The following is a 22507-nucleotide window of genomic DNA, read 5'->3' as shown; positions in this document are numbered from 1 at the left end:
ACTGTATCCTCAAGACAATAAATTTGTAACAGTTGTGGCCAAGCCTGGAAATAAGGCATCAGTCTTAGACAATGTCATACACAATTCCTTTGCTGCCTGTCATTTTGTCAAGCACTCATTGGTCTTTTATCAAAGTTTTTGCTGGTACCTTTAATACACGGTTGGCACAAAATTTGCAATGTTGGTTACAAATCTCGCCCCCCCAAGCCTTGGAAATATTAAGCTCCTGAAAGTGGTTTAAGCATAAAGTTGTTCCCTCATAATTATCAGTGGAGATGTAGCTGATGAAACTGATTGTTATATTCATGTCCAGTTATTCGCCAAAAATCACAATTTTTTCGCTGCGTGCCCCGCCTAGGCCCCCATCAAACGGCATAATTACATATTTTTTATTGACACCTTTAATACATGCCTGGCACAAAATTCAAAATATCTAGTTCTAATTAAGTAGCGTCTGATATTTAATTGATGCCACTTGAACCGTTATTTCCAGGTACCGGATGACTATTTCTGTTCATACTTGCAGGATTGATTTTACATGTGGAAGAATTAGCTACATGTAATTAGCCCAGATATTTAATAAAACTGTGGGGGGTTATTATAAGTTGGAGGTAGGGTTAGCTACATGTAATTAACCCAGACATTTAATAAAGCAATGGGGGGGGGGGGGGGTATTATAAGTTGGAGGTAGAGTTAGCTACATGTAATTAGCCCAGATATTTAATAATGCTGTAGGAGGGTGGGGGGGTTATTTTAAGTTGGGGGTAAGGTTAGCTACATGTAATTAACCCAGGCATTTAATAAAGCTGTTGGTGTGGGGGGGGGGGGGGGTATATTATAAGTTGGAGGTAGGGTTAGCTACATGTAATTAACCCAGGCATTTAATAAAGCTGTTGGTGTGTGGGGGTATTATAAGTTGGAGGTAGGGTTAGCTACATGTAATTAACCCAGGCATTTAATAAGCAATGGGGGGGGGGGGGGTATTATAAGTTGGAGGTAGACTTAGCTACATGTAATTAACCCAGGCATTTAATAAAGCTGTTGGTGTGTGTGTGTGTGTGGGGGGGGGGGGGTAGTATAAGTTGGAGGTAAGGTTAGCTACATGTAATTAACCCAGGCATTTAATAAAGCTGTTGGTGTGTGTGTGGGGGGGGGGGGGGGTAGGGTTAGCTACATGTAATTAACCCAGGCATTTAATAAAGCAATAGGGGGGGGGGGGGGTATTATAAGTTGGAGGTAGAGTTAGCTACATGTAATTAACCCAGGCATTTAATAAAGCTGTTGGTGTGTGGGGGGGTAGTATAAGTTGGAGGTAAGGTTAGCTACATGTAATTAACCCAGGCATTTAATAAAGCTGTTGGTGGGGGGGGGGGGGGTAGGGTTAGCTACATGTAATTAACCCAGACTGTCACAAAAGCTGTAAGGGATATTCTTATAAGTTGGATAAGGTGGCAAAACGGTTAGAACACCGAACGCAAGCAGAAACTCTAGGATCTGAGACTTTAAGGAGATCCTTTTGATGAATCAGAAAGTTTGTGGTTGAAGGTAGGGTGGTGCCATGATCAGGACATTGGACCCCCGTTTGACAGAGAAGGGAGTCCTGGATCAGGAACTTGAGAAGATTACATTAATGGATCTGACAATTTACAAGTAGGTCCCCAGTAAGAATTCTCGACTACATTATATGTTACATGTAATTTTATGCAGAAATTATGGAAATTCATGTTTAACTTCCCTCTTGACATAATTAAAACATAAGCCATTAAAGGAAACAAGACATTAAAGGAAACAAGATAAATATATTTATATAACAAGTTCTATCATTACAGATATAATATATAAACCGTTTTATTTACACCATCAATTACTTCATAGTCATTACAGATATAAACCTCTGTTTACACCATCAATTCCCTACTTGTATGTGACAAGGGAGTATGGTTGCTTGTCCAACCTCGTGGGTTTCCTCCCACTGCTAAAACCCGTACTTGCAGGAAACCGGAGGACCCGGGGAAAACCCACAAGGTTGGACAGATGACCCTACTCCTTGTCATGTAAAAGTGGAGAATCAAGTCCACATGACCTGACTCAATGACATTTCTACTGATCCAAGATGCACATGTAAACCATTCAGCCGCCCATAGAGTACGAGGCCCTATACTTGGGGTATGTAACCAAGGAGTTGGGCCTGGGAATGCTACTGTTTAAGTATAACCATGGATGTTTTACAAAGGTTTACATTGTTATATTCTTGAAGTAAGTTCCAAATTATAAATACCCACAAATATAACAGTTTTAGTCTTGTTTCTTAACTGTTTCTTCTACATTTTGTTGAATGTCTTTAGAAATAGTCGGGAGATCTTGTACAACATTGCCAACCAGATTGGAGGCCATATTTAAATCTATGTCAAGGGAAGAAGGCACAGTGCTCTGTAAATCGTGTAAAACATTGCTGGCCAGATTGGATGCCACATTTAAATCTATATTAAGTGGAGCAGACACAGTGCTAGACAATGAGGGGGATGTTTCCGTAACCACCGGCAATGAAACAGAGTTACTTCCTGTAGTTGTCGGCACATCTGAAGTAAATAAATCACTTTGAGGTGATTGGACAGTTTCAAAACTTTCTGCTGATGTAACAATTTTGACTTCGTCAGCAATTAATTTCTGAGTATCAAATTGGTTTACATCTGGGTTAGTGTTTGGTGATTGGTTACTTGATTTATTTGACTGGACTTCTGGTTCAACTTTTCCTGGTTCAGTCGCCATGTCAGAACTAGTTGACCCAGCAACCGTTGTTGTTAAGGAAGTGTTTGTTTCAATTTGAATTGGGGTTTTATTCGTCTCGGGACTCAACTGTGGTGTAGGTTGTTTTATTTCCTGTTTAACTGGCATTAAATGTTGAACTTGTTTTACTATTGGAGTTATCTCCACTTGGCATATTTTACCCTGCAACAGAAGAAATAAGTTTATATATTATGGTGTGGTAAGTCCTTGTGACCGCCCTGTGTGTGAACTCAAATGTTGTATAAAACAGAAATGAATGAAATGAAATGGGGTTTACTGTCCTACTGTTCTGCTCCTAAACTGGGCTAATGAAGACGGGCATACGCCATACAGTGTGCTATGAGGGAAATTTTGCCCGGGCAACAGCGCTACGGCCTACTCTTATATTGAATTCCAACTGTCAAGGGATCTTTTATGTGCACGTCAATGTGTACACAGGACCTCGGTTTTTCGTCCCATCCGAACGACTAGACTGCTGTCCTTGTCAGGCCCTCCGTCCTGCATCACTGACAAGGGGAAACCACGCTGGAAAATCTGGATGAACTTTCTAGGCCAATGCATGGATTGAACACCCGACCTCCAGGCTAGCGAGCCAGTGTCTTACCCACTTAGCCACCGTGTATGAAACAGAGCCATGTATGCATAAGAACTAAACAAATATAAACGAACAAAACAGATAAAATAATTATTCTGTATTAGATATAGATAAGTGGGTCAGAGACGGGAACTGCGTAAGACAACAGTTGACCAGACTCTCTCTATAAATATATATATATATATATATATGGCTTTAGTATTAACCAACAGTCTGTGTTCTCTACCCAAATATAGTCACTGCATGACCATTATTTGTTTTACTGCATTATATTCTTATATTGACCAACATTATCTCCACACACAATTACCTCCCTTGTATGGGGATGCTCGATTGTCAGTCTGGATCGTTCTAAATTTACGGAACTGCAATCGTGTGATGCAGAATTCACTCCTGTCACAGTTCTGCCAGTGCCAACAATGGAGGCAGTGTGAGTAGAATTATGACGTAATTAAACGCAACAAATATGTTTCAGCTGTCCTGGTTGGCTGAGATATTTTCTCATGTGTTCTAGCCCCAAATTCCCATTTTCACTCGATTGTCACTATTTTTGGGTTTGACAGAATTTAATTCTGGAACGTTCAATCGAGCATACCTGGTTTTGCTCTTCAAATCTACATAACCAGTTTTTATCCTATAAAATGTGCTTTGAATAATGTCACTATGTGTGAGAGCCAAGACTCTGTGAATAAGTGGTTCAGATTTGAAGGAAATCCGTGGTCCTGTGTACACATTGTAGTGCATGTAAAACAATCCTTGACAGCTAGAATTCGAAATAAGAGTACCTCAGAAAAGTATGATGTTAAACCACATTTTTTACAGCACGCATGGAACAGGTTCCACTTGATTAGCACATAATTTATAACAGACCCTTGGCTATTAATCACGAAATTAGAGCAATCACGAGCAATTCATTTATAGCCCTTCTAATATTTTATAATTATTTCCCGGCTCGGGTATACGTATAACTTACTTCTTTGATGAGATCAGATATTGGTAGACCAAGAACTTGAGATAATTGTGATGTTGGGAATAAAGCCTGTAAACATTTGTTGATGTAAGGTAATAAATCTACCACATACGTAGCACAGAACTGACCAAATTGTTCCTTTTCTTCAATATTAAAGGTTGTTTCTTCAGCTCTATAAAAAAATAAATCGGAATTAATCCCTGCATGATTACTTCAATAATTGTTGTCACTTGGTGATTATCAAGCTGGCTCACTAACCAGCAGTTCCTTTGGTTGTTGGCCGAAAATGTTGCACAGCATTTTCCAGTCTGGTAACCCCATAGTCAGTGGTGCAAGATGGAGGACCTCGTATCCCCCTCGTCAGTGGTGCAAGATGGATGACCTGGTATCCCCCTAGTCAGTGGTGCAAGATGGAAGACCTGGTATCCCCCTTGTCAGTGGTGCAAGATGGAGGTTGGTATCCCCCTTGTCAGTGGTGCAAGATGGAGGTTGGTATCCCCCTTGTCAGTGGTGCAAGATGAAGGACCTGGTATCCCCCTCATCAGTGGTGCAAGATGAAGGTTGGTATCCCCCTTGTCAGTGGTGCAAGATGGAGGACCTGGTATCCCCCTCATCAGTGGTGCAAAATGAAGGACCTGGTATCCCCCTCGTCAGTGCAGATGGAAAAAAAAAATGAGGCTTAATAGGTCAATATTAAATTCTAATTTGTGTTTTTAATTTCGAATGTTATGAATAATATTGAGTTTGAGCTTCATGCCCTTTAAAATTCCAAATATGTACGATGTTGATCCTGTTCATTAGAAAGTATATGATTTAGCAACCGGACGTGTACCATAGTCTCTTTTATCAAGTACACAACCCTGATTAATGTTATTGACAATCATAAATTATACTGGATAATAATACATAACTATAAACAGCAAACGAAAATTCAGCTCTTATGGTGGTGAGTTTGATTTTCTTTTATGTCGTATCATGTTTTGAAAACAATTTCAAATTTTTTAGCCGGTTTTGTTTGAAAATGAATCAATAAATCATTGATTTTCAAGCCACAACAGCCACAAAAACTCACATGGCAGCCATGCATGGGCATGGCTGGCACGTTGGCAAAAAAATTGGAAATTAGACTAGTCTATATAATTCAACGCACGATTCGTAAAGTTGTAGATTTATCGTAATTAAATCGGAAATGCTAGCAATATTTTTTTTTTTTTTCTTTAAATCTGGAACTTTCATGGCTATAAAGTTAAAATTAAAACTCAAATTTGTAAACATGCCGACTTTCGGTAAAAAAAAATAAAAAAAATAGGCCTATGATCATGCATAGAAATAGATATAAGAATAAAATTTTTTACATATTATAAATTGTAAGATTCCATTTAAACGAAGAGCTGTTGGTTCTTGAAATAATTTATTAAAGATAGATGTGTTGAAAATCTCAAACTCAAATTACTTTATATATTATATTTGTTCCCTCTTGTCAGTGATGCAGGACGGGGGGCGTGACAAGAACAGCTGTCTAGTCGTTCAGATGGGATGGAAAGCTGACGTCTCGTGTACACATTGGCGTGCACGTAAAAGATCCCTTGAGAGTTGGAATTCGATAGGCCTATGTATAGGAGTCGGCCGTATAGTGCCGCTGTCAGGGCAAAATTTCCCTCATAGCACACTATATGGAATGCCCGTTTTCATTAGCCCAGTTCGGAGAAGTAGGACGTCAAACCCCATTTTATTTCATTTCAGTATAGGCCTACCGTATGTTTGAATGTTTTGACAAGATTTATTTAGCCTAAATTACAATGTTTTGAGAAGGATTTGAAGCAAAATTATGACAAATTAATTAGTTTGAATATGTGTTTAGTCCTATTATAATACCATAAATCACCCAGTTTGTACACAGGAATGTATCTTTAAATAGGCATAGGTACATGTACTATTGGATTGCTATGATAATATTAAACAAAGTCTCGGATACCGTACGTCCAATTAAATGGCATGGGTGCTAAATATTTAAGAAAAGATTTTTATTGACTCATCTTAAACAGGTAAACACAATATCAATATGCATTGCACATCGTCATAACATCACAACAATATTCATAAAATTTAGGTTACCAGTACAATAATTTACATACCTGTAATTAATTAAGAAATAGATAGATATGGTATATCAAGGTTGTGGACCCTCTAGAGACCAAAGTTTTTATCCAATTTGGATGAAACTTTAAATATATGTTTTTATCATTAAGATCTTGGTTCCTTTTGATAATTATTAACATTAGTGTTACTTTGCTCTTATTTATTGAAAAAATTTTCACAAGTTGATTTCCTTTATTTTGTTAATGTAGTATGGTAACGAACTGCTCTTTTCATTTTCTTTGTTTTATTTGTTTCGTTTGAATTTGATTTATCTGTTTAGTTTTTGATTGTTTAATTTTTGTTAATGAAATTGATTCTTTTAAACTTCGTTTTTATTTTTGAACTCTACTTGGTGTAGGTGTTCATCAGGTAATACCTCGACTGAGTTCAATATTGAGATTAGCCGGTTGATTTGTTGGATATAAACCTTTGAATAATAGCGCCTAACAGGCAGCTGTGTTTAATTATGTTCTCCTGATTTTGAATGTTTCTGTGTGTTTGTGATATGCGCTTAGAAACACTTCACGTGTAATGAAGCGCTATATAAATCGAACAATAATAATAATGAGATAAATATACTGCCTTGATATGTCTTGTTGATGAGAAGTTATCATTTGACAAAACAAAAACGAGAAAATAAAACCCTCCCTCCCACATTAGATTTATTTGTAAAGGATTGTCTGAGAACCAGAATAAGCAGTTGATATGGCCTAAGATATGAAATGAAATAGGGTTTAACGTTCTACTGTTCTGCTCAGACTGGGCTAATGAAGACGGACATATGCCATGCAGTGTGCTATGAGGGAAATTTTGCCAGGCCAGTGGCATTATGGCCTACTCTTATATCGAATTTCAACTGCCAAGGGATATTTTATGTGAACAACAATGTATACACAGGACCTCATTTTTTTTGTCTCATCCGAATGACTAGACAGCTGTCCTTGTCAGGCCCTCCATCCTGTAAAACTGACAAGGGGAAACCATTCTGGAAAATCCTGATCAACTTTCTCGCCAATGCAGGGATCGAACATGCGAACTCCAGGCTAGCGAGCCAGCGTCTTACCCACTTAGCCACTCTCTCGGCCAATGCAGGGATCGAACACACAGACTCCAGGCTAGCAAGCCAGTGTCTTACCCACTTAGCCACCTAAGCTAAGAGAGTGTTTGTATGATTACTAACCTGTTAAATGCGAGTACAACACGATTTATCTGTAATAAAGATCGCTGTAGAGATTCAGCCACATTACAAGCTAGATTTATCGGAGCACAGAGTCGTAATTCATTGAAGGCTATCAGAATGTGATTACAGTATGCAGCTAGTGGATAGAAATCTAATAACACAGTCGGAGGATATAACTGACCTGTCTAAAATATATATATACAAAAAACATAAATATTGTAGACAAATATTCATAGAATTCAATATTGAATAATGGCTTTGAAGAATTTGCATAAAACACCCAGAAAATACAGAGTGAGATTGAGAGAGAGAGAGAAATGGGGTTTAATGTCCACTCGACACAAAGAAGGTCATTTTGGGACTAACATATGGTTCAATTTTATTTCCATAATTCACATGCGTGTAGGGGTCTTTAGCAGTGGAAGGAAACCGGAGGACCCGGAGAAAACCCACGAGGTTGGACAGGCGACCCTAGAAATGTGGTATAGCTCCACCTGACACATACTAGGTCATGCTGGGACTAACATATAGTTCAATTCTATTTCAATAATTTGCTTGTGGGTACAGGTCTTTAGCATGGAGACAAAAACGTAGTGCCCACGTTAGATCAAAATGAGTATTAATGTCTCTAGTGGAACTGTACTATATTATAAAGCTGAGACAACTGAGTCATGACCGCACAAACAAACAAATGTCAAGACTAGCTTTACCATGAGACCTGTCGATAAAAACGCATTGATTTCACAGCAGAAACATAAAAATATAAAGAATTAAAATCCGACATACCTGGGTACCATAAGCTATATTACTACCAGTAGAAGATATACCCAATAAATTATAGGACTGCATATTCTCTTCAAACCTTAAATAATTTACAATTTGATCATAGAAAACAATAGTAGAGAGAGAGAGAGAAATGGGGTTTAACTTCCACTCAACACAAACTAGGTCACTTTGGAACTATCATGGTACAATTTCATTTCAATAATTCGCTTGCACGAAGGGGAGGAAACCTGAGGACCGGCAGGAAACTCACCAGGTTGTCTCATACAAGCTTTGAATCAAACCCACACAAACTTGACTTAATGACAGACCTTATGATCTAAAGCACACGTTAGACCATGTGACCCCCCCTCCCCCCCATTGAACACAGAATCCTAAGCCCTAAGAATCGACTTATGAAACCAAAGAAATGACCAAATAACTAGCTATAGTGCTCCCAAGCTTATATGGTTATAGAGCAAAATAAAAGTTGACATTTACAAAGTATTTGGATCACATGTGGATTATCAATATTACTAAAAAAATAAAATAAAAAAATTGCTGAAACAGGTGTCTTCGGCTCATGAATGTAAATAAAATATTTAAATTTTAAGAAGCTTGGATGATAAATGTCATCTGTAGTGTGTTCCCAGACGGACAGACAATAAATAATTAATTACTTACTTTTTATTTGCATCTTGGAGGGCAGCTTGAAAATAAGAGAGTGCAGCATTCTGAAAGATGGGAGCTAACAAACCCCTAAAGTCAGCACCAACTCGACTAAAAGACAGCCCAAAATACATACACTGACCTAACAAGGAGTCTAACCGACCCCCAATACCTCGCTGTAGATCATTTTCTAATGTTGATAAAAACTGGGAAACCTAAAATACATTTTAATACAGAATATTTTATTTCTATCAAGTATGAAGGTGTTGTGAAAATTAGAAGATGCTATACCAAAGAGGAGGAATGCTGTATAAACGGAGAGTACATTAAAATGAAATGAATTGGGGTTTAACATCCTACTGTTCTGCTCCGACTGGGCTAATGAAGATGGGTATTCGCCATACAGTGTACTATGAGAGAAATTTTGCCCAGTCAGCGGTGCTACGGCCTACTCTTATATCGAATTCCAACTGACAGGTGATTTTTTTACATGCACGCAAATATGTACACAGGGCCTCAGTTTTCGTCCCATCCAAACGACTAGACAGCTATCCTTGTCAGGCCCTCCGTCCTGCACCACTGACAAGGGGAAACCATGCCAGAAGGAGAGTACATTATTTGAAGGACTATAACCACAAGTTAAGAATATTGGATTTTGAGTTGAATTACCATAAAATTATTAATCATCCAAATTCTGTATGTAATAAATCCTAAAAAGGAATTAGAGACTAGGTCATTTCCAGACTAAAATATTACGCTTGTGCCAAGGAGTCTTCAGCAATGGAGGAAACCCATGAGGTTTGGACTGGCAACCTTACTCCTTATCACGTCCACATGATGCAATAACAGACCTTATGATCAAAAGTGCATGCACACAAACCCCTCCTGTTGCATATGAACGAATAATCAATAAGTGGAAACTTAAAATAACCTCTTTTGTCTTAAGAGCATACAGTAAACTTTCTCTAGTTTTCAAAAATCTCAAGCAACAGATCCAGCCAGGATGCATGATCAGAAGTTTCTTTAATCTAAATAAATTCCCAGATAAAGAATTAATTTATACCTTTTGTACAACCCAGCCATGGAATAGAGCTGTTTCATTAACAGTTGTATCTTGTCTAGTTGTAAGTAGTGGATCATCATCGGAGAATATAGCTCTATACTGTGTTATAACATCAAATAGATGAACTCGACTTGCCTCTATAGTCTTAGTTATATGATTATAAGCTGTAAATAGAATTAGATTATATATTAATAAAGAGAGAAATGGGGTTTAACATCCACTCGAGACAAACAAGGGACTAACATATGGTACAACTTTATTTCAATAATTTATTTGTAGGATGAGGTCTTTAGCAGAGGACCTGAAGAAAACTCATGGGTAGGCGACCCTTCTCTTGCCACGTACAAGTTTGAAATTGAAACCACACCACTTGACTCAATGACAGACCTTATGATCTAAAGTTCTGCTTGACTATTCAAAGTTTCTTTGAAAAGAAAAAAAAACACAAGCTCAAAGTTTATGTCCAATAATATTCTGCAGTCTAAAAATACAAGGCACCAGTCTGATATTGATGCTAAAAATAATGAGGTAAGCTTTTGACAAAGAAGTTAACACATTTCCACTGACATTTCTTATAGTTTGAAGAGATTTTAGAGACAGTAACTTACGATCATCTTTAGGAATAGCTTCTAGTATGTTCTGTAACCAGCTATCTCTAGCCTGTAATATATTAGAAACTTATATTATTATTAAATTTATATTCTATTTTGTATCATCTTCTTTGATTGGCATTATATAAGTAATTGGACATATTAACACAATTTATTTTATGATCAGTAGTGGAATACCGTGTTTTATCAGTGAAATAAAAGTGTTATTTCACTGGCTAGTTGTTTTTACCTAAAATGATTGTAAAATCATAAAATAAATAGAACATTTGTTGTTTTGTCGTGAATAACATATTTTATTTCATCTCTAAGCAAGAAAACGTTTATATTTTCACTCATGCTACGCATTCGTGAAAATATAAGTTTTCTTGCTTCTCGATGAAATAAAATATGTTATTCACTCTAAAACGACAAATATCCTCTATGTACTTGATAAAGAAGAGAGTATCCTCGTCGAAACGTCGCTTAGTATTAAACTCAGTAATTGTGCATCCATGAAATTGTACCATGTGTTATTTTGTATTAATTTATATTCATCATTCATAAATTAAATAAAGTTTAATGTCCTACACTGGGAGTCAAGGTGGCTAACTGGGTAAGACGCTGGCTCCCTAGTCTGGAGGTTGGGTGTTTGATCCCTGCATTATCCGAGAAAGTTCATCACGATTTTCTGGCGTGGTTTCCCCTTGTTAGTGGTGCAAGACGGACGGCCTGACAAAGACAGCTGACCAGTCATTCGGATGGGACAAAAAACCTAGGTCCCGTGTATACATTGTCGTCCTCGTAAAAGATCAGTTGGCAGTTGAAATACGATATAAGAGTAGGCCATAGTGCCGCTGCCTGGGCAAAATTTCCCTCATGGCACACTGTATGCCCATCTTCATTAGCCCAGTCCAAGCCGAACAGTAGGACGTCAAACCCCATTACAGTTCAATTCAATTAATGTCCTACTGTTCTCCATCAACCAGGGTTAATTAAGATGGGTATACTCCATTTTAGACATTTTTTCAGATATAGCCATAGTCATGGAAGGGAGAGATGGATAGAGTTAAACGTCCACTCCACACAAACATTAACTATATTATTGTGTTGCACTTTATTTTGCACTGTTTTAATACAAAGGAAAAATTAAAAATAGTTACCTGAAGAAATTTAATTCGTAATTCAGCTTCTGTGAAAACATCCATACGTCTTAGATAACCTATTACACGTAAACATGCTGGTAGTTGTATATTGGTACGTAATTGTTGTATTAACTGATTTAACATTAACTGAGTCGAGTTTCTTACTTCATTCACTATATTCTGGACATTAAAACAATAATATATCTTTAAATACAGAGTGTAGTGTAATCAAATACCCATTTGAGCAATCTCAATTTCAGGGAAAGCCTCCATGGTGGCTTTTCCTCTTCTGATTAAAACTGACCTCGTTGATTGGGTCAATAATAAAACAAACTGTCCATTTTCATAGGATCTTTTGTACGTTTTCTGGGAAGAAAATCTGTCTTTTAAGTGTACATATAAAACCACCACGTCATTTTGGGACTAACATACTCTATAGTTCTATTTCAATAATTTGTTTGCAGGTAGGGTTTTTAGCAGTAAGAGGAAACCAAAGGACCCTGAAAAAACCATGCCACTTGACCCTTTAATTGAGATAACACATCAGATCAACCCAATCCAACCCTTTATTTTTACCTAAATCAAAGAGGTTTTTTCATTTCAGTAAACAACTCGCGGTTATTTCAACAGACAACTTACACAACAAATCTCGAGATAAAACCAGCGGCTGCCAGGCAGGATACGCCCACATTTTTGAGAGATGGATAGAGAACAAGCTAAAAAGAAAATGATTTTTCCTACAATCAAGGGCCATAATTCATGAAGTTACAATTCGATATGCGCAAATATCGAAAGGAACCAAGATCAACATGCATTTCAAGTTTCATCAAAATCGGATTAAAATTGTAACCTCTACAGGGTCCACAACCTTGATATACCATATTTTTACACCTTTCGCGTACAAGCGGCGGCCATTTTGTCCGGCAATTTTGGTCCGATTTTTACGAAATTCGAACTCAACCTTCATTACGGTGTAACGGTGATATAATCAAACGTTTGTGACCTTCAAAGGGACCACAAGCTAAAAAAGGCGATTTTGCGTACAATCTGGGCCATAATTCAGGAAGTTACGATCCAATATGCGACAATATCGAAAGGAACCAAGATCTTTAGGTTATAAACATGCTTTTCAGGTTTCATCAAAATTGAATTAAAATTGTGACCCATACAGGGTCCACAACCTTGATTTACCATATTTTTACACTATTCGCGTACAAATGGCGGCCATTTTGTCCGGCAATTTTGGTCTGATTTTCACGAAATTCGAACTCAACCTTCCTTAGGGTGTAATGGTGATAAAATAATACGGTTTTTTAAATCAGATAAAAATTATGACCTCTATAGGGTCCACAAGCTAAAAATGCGATTTTTCGTACAATCAGGGGCCATAATTCAGGAAGTTACGGTCCAATATGCACGAATATCGAAAGGAACTGAGATCTTTGGGTTATAAACTTACATGTCAAGTTTCAACAAAATCGGATAAAAATTGTGACCTCTATAGGGTCCACAAGCTAAAAACATGATTTTTCGTACAAACAGGGGCCATAATCCATGAAGTTTTGATCCGATACATGCCAATATCGAAAGCAGCCGAGATCTTTTGGGGATAAACCTATATTTCAAGTTTTGTCAAAATCGGACAAGAATTGTGACCTGTAGAGAGTCCACAAACAAATTGTGGACGGACGGACGGACGGATGGACAGGGGCGACGACAATATACGTCCACATGAAAATGTGGGCGTATAAAAACGTTATGAACAATACATAAATATAAATCAAACAATACAATGAAATTTTACCATAATAACAGGAATATTAGCATGTTTCTTCTCCAATCTTTTAACATGAGCAGTAAGTTCCAAGGCTTCCTCGTAATATCCATTTCTAACACATGTATCCATTAACTGAGGCATCTCTAATATTTCTAATAGTTGGGTGTGTCTCTGTAGAGTCAACGTATTCATACGACGACTAAAAATGTAAATAAACAATAAAGAATAACAAGTTCTGAATATAGAATGAACAAAATGGGGTTTTACAGGTAATGTCCTACAAAATATATTTCATAACAAACATGTAATGCAAGGCACAGTGTCTAATGTTGCAATGTTGCGAAAAACCAAGATCCTGTGTATACCTTAATGTGCACGTTAAAGAAACATTGACAGTTGGAATTCAAAATAAGAGTAGGCCGTTCTACCATTCTTTGGACCAGTGACCGCCCTAGACTCTTAAAACCTTTAGCCAAATTTTTAGCCAATTCAAAATTTTATTAGCCAATTCAGAAAGTTTTAGCCAAATATTTTATATCATTTTTATTCATATGTTTGTTAATTAAAAATGAAAATAAATGTGTGTGTGTGTTTGTTGTATTTTACGTCCGCTTCCACCGAGGTGATATCGCGGACAAAATAAATGTTTAATATGTACTTTTATTTTATGATCAGTAGTGGAATATCGCGTTTTATCAGTGAAATAAAAGTGTTATTCCACTGGCTAGTTGTTTTTACCTAAAATGATTGTAAAATCATAAAATAAATAGAACATTTGTCGTTTTGTCGTGAATAACATATTTTATTTCATCTCTAAGCAAGAAAACGTTTATGTTTTCACTCATGCTACGCATTCGTGAAAATATAAGTTTTCTTGCTTCTCGATGAAATAAAATATGTTATTCACTCTAAAACGACAAATATCCTCTATATATAGTACACAAGAATATTATTTTATCTCCTTGTTCATGCAAAAGTTCACATTATTGAGAGAATGAATGCAGATAACAAAAAAATGTTTATAGGACGTACTTCACAGTCACATGATTTAATTTACTTCATCGTCATAACAGAAAAGACACGACGATTCTTTTTAAGACACCGCTGATTTGAAATTTATGTCCGGTCCATCCATTTTTATAAGCATGAGGTCATTGAGGGTTAGCTCGACGGTCTCGGTTAAAGGTCTAATTTTTGTCCACATGTTGATGAAGCCAACGAAGGACTTGCGTCCGAGATGACACGCTCACTCACGGAAGTAGATTCTGGACTAACAGTAGTCGTAGGAAGGAAAAAGGAATCTATCCTTATTTTGGGTTTACTAGTATTAGTTGTCATTAATGTGCGTTTTATTTATTTGCTGCGTAAGTAAAGAAAACTTGTAGTGAAGCGAATGTAAACAACGCAGTGCCACACAAAAGGGGCGTAACTGTGTTTTATAGTCTCCAGACTCGATCTTTCGGTCGTTTTAATGCGTAATATTGTAACATTGACTGATTTGCGACTTGTAAGATTGAGACTAGAGTAATTAATGTACTAAAAATAGACACTCCATCGAGTCGATCGAAAGAAGCGTTTAACGAGACGATTTCAAGTTTAATATTAGCAGATTAACGAAATAACACTCTCTAAAATTCATTCGCCAAATTTTTCGCCAGTATCATCACTTTATTCGCCAATAAAAATAATTGTCGCCATTGGCGAATTGGCGAATGTCTAGGGCGGTCACTGTTGGACAATAATTTCCCTCAAAGCAAACTGCATGGCGTATAGCCTACCTGTTTTCACATTAACCCAGTTGGTGCAGAAAAGTAGGCTGATCAATTTTATTTCATTTACAAACATGTAATACCAATATTTAAATCTTGAACAATCTGTCTGGTTTGTATCAATATTACAAATATTCAATGTATCTAATTTAAAGAGATTTTGTAGCAGGTTTTTTTTTTATATCTTATAAGAGAATTTTGACTAATAATGTTGGAGTTTTATCAGCTTTCAAACCAAATTAATTCCAGATTGACAGTTTTAAGGTGAAATGAATGAAAGTATGAATGACAGGTGTGTACCTGTAACTGTCTATCTAATATCTTACCTGGAACTTATTTCTTGTGTTTTTTTGATAACTTTATCACATTCTTGTGAGAAATTCGGTAATTTAGTCAACAGAGAATCTAGATGACCTTCGATAATCTGAAACTATAAAAAGAATAACTTTCATCATTAATCAATAATTATACATACTAATACATGACCAAATATAGTAATGGGCATTTTCACAATATCATGGTACATGTAATACAAAATGTGTCAGGATCAGGAGGTCCCATCCCAGTGTTGATCGAAAAAGTTCCTAGCGATTTTCTAGCCTGGTTGGCTGTTTCCCATTCGTCAGTGGTGTAGGATGGAGGAAAAACGTCTAGTGGTAATAATGCATAATCTCCTTCATGATTTGAACTATGACCTGTTTTGATATCTATTTACGTTCACCATACTATGTATACTATGTTTCAAACAAATTCACAGCCGAATAATCTTCTAAATATGTGCAAACTTGACAAATATACCATGTTTGAACAATTTGATCTCTACATATAAATGTATGTTCAAAACTTTACGTACATCTTCAAATATTTCTTTAGAACAATCAGCTGTTTGTATAAAAGTTGTGTAATTATGAAAAGCTAAGTTCCTGGTTTCTTCTAGAATCTGGGCTCTTTCTTCAGCTAATCTATCTGGTTCTCTGGCTTAAAAATACAAAATATAACACAAATCAACAGACATTTCCCTTAAGGCAAGGAAGAATATCTAAAAATAATTCTTATTTAGTCAAGGTCGATTTGAATATTATAAATTTCATAATAAAAAAAAAGGACAAGGTATAAAAATACAAGAGGATAAAAAAAAAAAATTGTTCGTGATCTTTCACAGTAAGCTGCATATGGCCAATTTTGGCTGTATCATTTGTACTTGCAGTTGTTCAGGACTAATAAATCCACACAAAGTTTGCTCTCACCCAATGTATCAACTCCAAAAGAACTCAATTCAACCAGATATTTAACAAAATCAGGGTTCTCCTGCCAATTTTCTGAAATAGAAAAATAAAATCTAAGATATTTCAAATATGAATATGAATTCACTGAAGTGAATCTTATGAAGGCTGGGGTCACAGTGGCTCAACAGAGAAATACCTCAGAATTTGCGGCATGGTTCCTCTGTTGTCAATGCTGCAGAAAGGAGAGTCTGGCAAGGAACAACCTGTCTGTCATTAAAGATACAGAGTGGCTATTGTTAGGACGAGCCTGAGCCAAGTTTAGAACAAATTCCAAAATGGCTGCCAATCTCCCCAACACCAGTTTTGAAAAAGGAGCAGTATTTTCAACGTTTTCAGAACTGAAGGCAGCAATTAAGTGATGGGAAGGGTTAGGGTTAGGACTATTTTTACGACTATTCAGTTTTTAACTTCGCCGATGGAGGGCTTTGAAAGCATCGTCGTAACAATAGTCTGAGGACTATTTTTACGACTCGTCGTAACAATGTCAATAGCCACCAATCACTTCTAGGCCATATTTTATATATATTTTATATTGACTTTATTAGTTCTAGTTAAAAATAATTTAATAAAATTTTTAAAAAGGTCTCAAACTTCAACTCAAAATCAACAAAAATAAAAAAAAAAGAAGATAATTTCAATTGAGTTTGTCAATCATATGATCTCCCATTTGCACAATCAAATGGCTTGATGCCTGAATTCAAGCTCATTGTCAGCTTATTTTGGATCTGTATTCTAAAAATGTCGCTATAGATTGTTTACCTGAAAAGGCATCTTTGAATATAGATGTCAAAATATTTTCGTCTTCCACGTCTATCGTCGACATTTTGCTGTCACGTGATTCAATCACCTTTTGTAACTTCTTCCCAAACTCTCCAATAAAATTTATATAATCAATTCCCTTATACAATAACCGCTGTTCAGATTTCAGCGTCATGTCTGTGTCTTCATTTTTAATGTTTCCGAGGTAATTGGGACACAGAAGCAGTGTCAGGTTGATACAACTTTAAAAATGTATTAAAACAATTTTATTCAAGGGAGATAATTCCTTTATGAAGACTGTCAAAGGGAGGCAAATGCATTTATACGTTTCAAGGTGCTCGACCTCCTCAAGAACTAGAAGGATTATTTTGCAACTGATCATAGAATTAGACCAATTTATATAGTGCCCTGTTCTTCCAGGTGTGTATTTTATCATCCAACCAAGTCAATGGTGAGCGAGTAAGTGAACCAGTACACTTTGACTGGGAATAATATTAAAATAGTATATAATGTCATGACACAGACGACAGTATTTACTTACTATATTCGTTCAATAAAAAATGGATTAGGACCAGTTACATGTAAGGTTAAAGTTTTAGGGTTTGCATTTATTGAAGTTTAAAAAGGGAGCGACGTCAAACATGAATTAGTGACTAAGAAAATTAAAGTAGAAAAATCTCTTACCTAGTATTATCCATAATCTTCGGTCCATTTCATTCAATTATCAATATTTGAGGTTGCTCATGCCCAATGAACATTTTAATTTTAAAATCGTTCTGCGGAAGTCATGTTCTGTATGCGCTCGAGTGCCATTTGTAATTTCTGTCAATAAGAGAAATGTCAAAGTAAATTATCAATTTAGTGATAACCAGACACTAGTCCAGCTCTGAACGAAGCATTGGCGAAAAAGTTTGGCTTCCCAGTCAATTTTACTGGGCAAATTTTTACTGCTAAACGGTTGTGTGTCAATCCCTGTGAACGCCTGAACAATATAAATGAAAATCTTAGTGAGAAAATAAGACCTTGCTTACCTCGCTAGAGTCAGTATGAGCGACACAACACGCTGTTAAAAAATACATCTCCGTCTTATGTGCTTTTATTTAAACCTATTTTAGCTTCCAAGGTATAGAAATTGACAGGTAACTCCTTAAATATGCAGTAATTTTCAAAAAAATAATATTCAGTACATTGGCAAAATTCTCTTATTGTAAGCTACTGTTTTTCCATTTCAGGTGTCAAGGGTTGGACTATTTACAGTGATATGGTGGACTGAAAGCATACACCATTAAAATGATTTTCAGTAGAATTAAACCTTCTCTTTTGAAGAGGACTCATCAGTTATTGTTAAACTGTAGATCTGTATCTACACTTTCAAACTTAGCTCAAGCATTCAATACCCGTCAATCGCAGAAACTAAATCTAAGTTTTACTCGGGAGGATGTTGGTCTTTTCGGAATCCCAGAATTAACAGATTATGGGGGATTTTACATTCTTCAAGAAAAAGTTAACAGTGAAGTTGATGCCCTTTTAAAAGAAATTTTGAGTAAAGATCGTAAACGTAAAATAGTGGAGATCTTCGATGAACTGTCAGACTGTTTGTGCCGAGTTGCTGACATGGCAGACTTTATTCGTGTAGCCCATCCAAAAGCTGAATACGCAAGTACAGCGGAAGAGGCGTGTATCAATTTATCAGGAGTTGTGGAAAGACTGAACACTAATATTGAAATCCATAAGGCTTTAAAAACAGTGATTGAAAATGGAGATGTAGTAGCGACAGATTCCCTGGATCAAAGAGTTGCAGAACTTTTCATCTTTGACTTTGAACAAAGTGGAATTCATCTTCCAGAGGATAAGAGGGAAAAATTTGTTAAACTAAATGAGAACATTCTCTTTCTTGGAAGCCATTTTATGCAAGGAATTCACAAACCTGGAAGCATTAAAAAATCAAAATTACCTGAAAATCTTCGGAATTGTTTTGGTTACGACGGTGATAATATCACTGTTACTGGTTTGTATTCTGATCACTATAGCGACACTGTACGAGAAGCTGCGTATCGTATATTTCTACAAGAAGATGAACACCAGGAGTCGCTACTGGATGGTTTATTGTCTGCACGTAATCAGTTAGCTAAGTTGGTTGGCTTTCCCACATATGCTCATAGAGCTATACGTGGAACAATGATGGAGACCCCTGAAAATGTGATGCAATTTTTAAGTACACTAGGAAGCAGGTTAAGTTCGAAAGTTGACTCTGATTATGCCCAAATTCTTAAGCTAAAACAACGCCACGGTGGTCAGGGTAAGGGAATATATGCCTGGGATCCACCCTATTATACAGCTTTAGGACGACAGGAGTTCCTTAATTTACATTCACAGGACATCGCTCCTTACTTCTCCCTCGGCGCCTGTATGGATGGGTTGAATAACTTATTTAACAATTTATATGGTGTCTCCTTACAGCGTGTAGATATGGCGCCGGGAGAAGTTTGGACTAGTGATGTACATAAACTTGCTGTTGTTGACGAACAAAATAACACACTTGGATATATTTATTGTGATTTTTTCGAGAGATCAAATAAACCCAATCAGGACTGTCATTACACTATACAGGGAGGTCGGCAGAAATCCGACGGAAGTTATCAGCTACCAATGGTGGTCTTACAATTAAACCTCCCTCTGCCTCAAAGTCGTGTGCCTTCATTACTTACTCCAGGCATGCTGGAAAATCTCTTTCACGAATTCGGCCACGCGATGCACTCAATGTTAGGTCGAACCAAATACCAACATGTCACTGGAACCAGATGTTCAACAGATTTTGCCGAAGTGCCATCTGTCTTGATGGAGTTTTTTGTATCCGATCCCAGAGTTTTGTCAACATTTGCAAAACATTATAAAACTGGAGAGAGCCTTCCGTCAGGTGTTGCTGAGAAACTTTGTAAATCTAAATCCTTGTTTTCCGCGTCCGACATGCAGCAACAAGTTCTTTATTCCATGCTGGATCAAACTTACCATGGCGAGTACCCACTAGGAAAAACAACCTCACAAGTCCTTGGTGAATTACAAAATACATTTTACGGGGCTCCATACGTTGAAGGAACGTCATGGCAGCATAAATTTGGACATTTGGTGGGATATGGGGCAAAATATTATTCATATTTACTGTCAAGAGCTGTAGCTTCTAGTATCTGGTATAAATGTTTCCACAAAGATCCATTTAATCGAGCTATGGGAGACAAGTACCGATATAAAATGTTGGCTCATGGTGGAGGGAAACATCCCAGAGAACTGGTTGAAGATATGTTAAATGAGAAACCGACAGTAGAAAAACTCGTTGATTCTCTAATTCACGATATAGAAATTAATCAGCAATAAATTTTTTTTAGTCTGATTAGGTACCGTAATGAAAATAAAAGTCAAAATATTATCAAGGGGAGGCAAGATTTTTTCAGTTGATAGGATGACCTGGAAATAATGGTGTTAGCTTATAATACCTGACAAAATGGTGACACTATTGAACTTGTACCTGACATTTTTAACATGTGTTGGACATGTATTAAAATTATCAATAAAAACACAGGCAGCACAGGGCTTGTCCGTGATAAAGCCTGAATTTGGGTCAGGCAATGTTGGTGACAGGTAGTTGATTTCCAAGCTTGTTTATGATCCACCCAGTACATACGCTAACGTAATATCCTAATAAGTGTACCCTAACTGACAGCTTTTCATTGTAATTTACCGAAAAAAGCCTACAATTTTTTTAATGGAAATTATCAAATGAATTAGAAATTCAGTTTTGAACTAAGACTCTTTTTATGTTTATTTGTATGAGTCTTGTTTTTCTGAATGTTGGTTATTTAATTATATTTTTGTAATTTTGTTATTGTTTTTGTTTGTGTAAATGTTGGTTTTTTAATTATACTTTGTAGTTTTGTGGCTATTGTTTTGATTTTGTTTGTGATACATGTATAACAAACATCTTTGTATAGTGGTTGCAGTAAATTTTAAAGGCTTTTATCGCTTTGACATTAAACCTCTAAAATTCCTCTACAAAGATTTATTATCTGTCCATTCCAAACATGTCATTGGAAACAAGAAATGTTCAATTCAAGACATCTTGATAAAAGTGAATGAGATTTTAAGTTGCAATATTGGTTGATTTGCTTTGATTAACCAAGTTTGAGCTACATATAAATAGGGTTTTTTTTGTTTTTTGATTGGTATGTAAAATTAATTTTAACATTAATTTGTTATGTTTGTAATCAAGAATAAATATTTGAATTTTATGCATGTAAACTGATTTATTTTTCTACCAACATTTCTGTTACATTCCTACTCCCATTCCTTGAATTAAATCTGGATTTATTGGAGGAGGGGGTGGGGGGATTACATAACTCTTTCAGACCTTGCCTCCAACCAATCTTGACCTGATAAAATGCAACTATATGATAGCCTATAGCTATGTCAGATCTGTTCAGTTTTGCCTGAGAAAGCTCCTTTGTTATGATTTTCCGGCATGCTTTTCTCTTGCCAACAAGGATCAGTATCTAGTTGTTTGGATAAGGCAAAAAGACGAGTTCATGTGTACACATTGGTATGCACGTAAATGAACCCTGAATAGTTTGAATTTGAAATAAGAGTGGACTGTTTCGCCCCAGTCTGGACAAATTGGAGATCATGTTTGATCCGACTCCCTTTTCTATTTCCATCACTTTTACATTTTAGGGTTAGGGGTTTAAGATTAAAACCAATGAGTAATACAAAATCTTCAACAACAATGAAATATTGAGACACAAAAATAGGAGTCACATCACATATGAATGCCCACTAAATCCCAGTTTCATTTCACACAAAAACTGCACGATTCAACCAGGATTAATAACTACCAGGCCTATCCAGCAACCACGAAAATTGTTCCATTGAATTAAAAAAAAAAAGAAGACAATGATGAATTTTAATGAAATGTTTAAGATGCAGTTCCATTTTGGGGGTTTTATTATAGGTTAAAAATTAATCTTTGTA

General features: G+C 36.4%; 2 protein-coding genes across 4 annotated transcripts; one reads left to right on the top strand and one right to left on the bottom strand.

The window, feature by feature from the left end:
• Positions 1-1784: 1784 nt before the first annotated feature.
• On the bottom strand, positions 1785-17630 carry LOC126830629 (conserved oligomeric Golgi complex subunit 8). Its single transcript, XM_050561032.2, has 13 exons — positions 17489-17630; positions 16691-16762; positions 16297-16421; positions 15770-15873; positions 13702-13873; positions 11916-12077; positions 10774-10825; positions 10166-10329; positions 9118-9317; positions 8458-8533; positions 7672-7856; positions 4356-4524; positions 1785-2949 (listed from the first exon to the last, which is right to left on the bottom strand). Exons 1-13 carry the CDS (start codon positions 17550-17552, stop codon positions 2296-2298), a joined length of 2199 nt encoding a protein of 732 aa, XP_050416989.1. The 5' UTR covers positions 17553-17630; the 3' UTR covers positions 1785-2295.
• Positions 17631-17758: 128 nt separating this feature from the next.
• Positions 17759-21771, top strand: LOC126830630 (mitochondrial intermediate peptidase). Of its 3 annotated transcripts, none has more exons than XM_050561033.1 (2): positions 17759-17908; positions 18721-21771. In XM_050561033.1, the coding sequence occupies exon 2, from the start codon at positions 18779-18781 to the stop codon at positions 20858-20860; it is 2082 nt and encodes a 693-aa protein (XP_050416990.1). In that variant the 5' UTR covers positions 17759-17908; positions 18721-18778; the 3' UTR covers positions 20861-21771. The 3 variants fall into 3 exon arrangements, with proteins under 3 accessions (XP_050416990.1, XP_050416991.1, XP_050416992.1); XM_050561034.2 differs by having other exon boundaries at positions 17801-17947; XM_050561035.2 differs by having other exon boundaries at positions 17807-17939.
• The last annotated feature ends 736 nt before the right edge of the window (positions 21772-22507 follow it).

The sequence above is a fragment of the Patella vulgata genome, chromosome 8 (assembly GCF_932274485.2).
Source record: "Patella vulgata chromosome 8, xgPatVulg1.2, whole genome shotgun sequence".
NCBI classification, from domain to species: Eukaryota; Metazoa; Mollusca; class Gastropoda; family Patellidae; genus Patella; species Patella vulgata.
The sequence above is the reverse complement of the archived record's forward strand: the minus strand, read 5'-3'. Positions and strand labels throughout refer to the sequence as shown.

Coding starts and splice junctions, on each gene's coding strand:
- LOC126830629 (XM_050561032.2), bottom strand. CDS start 17,552: ATGTCGACGATAGACGTGGAAGACGAAAATATTTTGACATCTATATTC. Junction 12,078..13,701: donor CTAATATTCCTGTTATTATG/GTAAAATTTCAT, acceptor TTTAATGTCCAG/AATATAGTGAATGAAGTAAG. Junction 2,950..4,355: donor TATCTGATCTCATCAAAGAA/GTAAGTTATACG, acceptor CTTCTGTTGCAG/GGTAAAATATGCCAAGTGGA.
- LOC126830630 (XM_050561033.1), top strand. CDS start 18,779: ATGATTTTCAGTAGAATTAAACCTTCTCTTTTGAAGAGGACTCATCAG.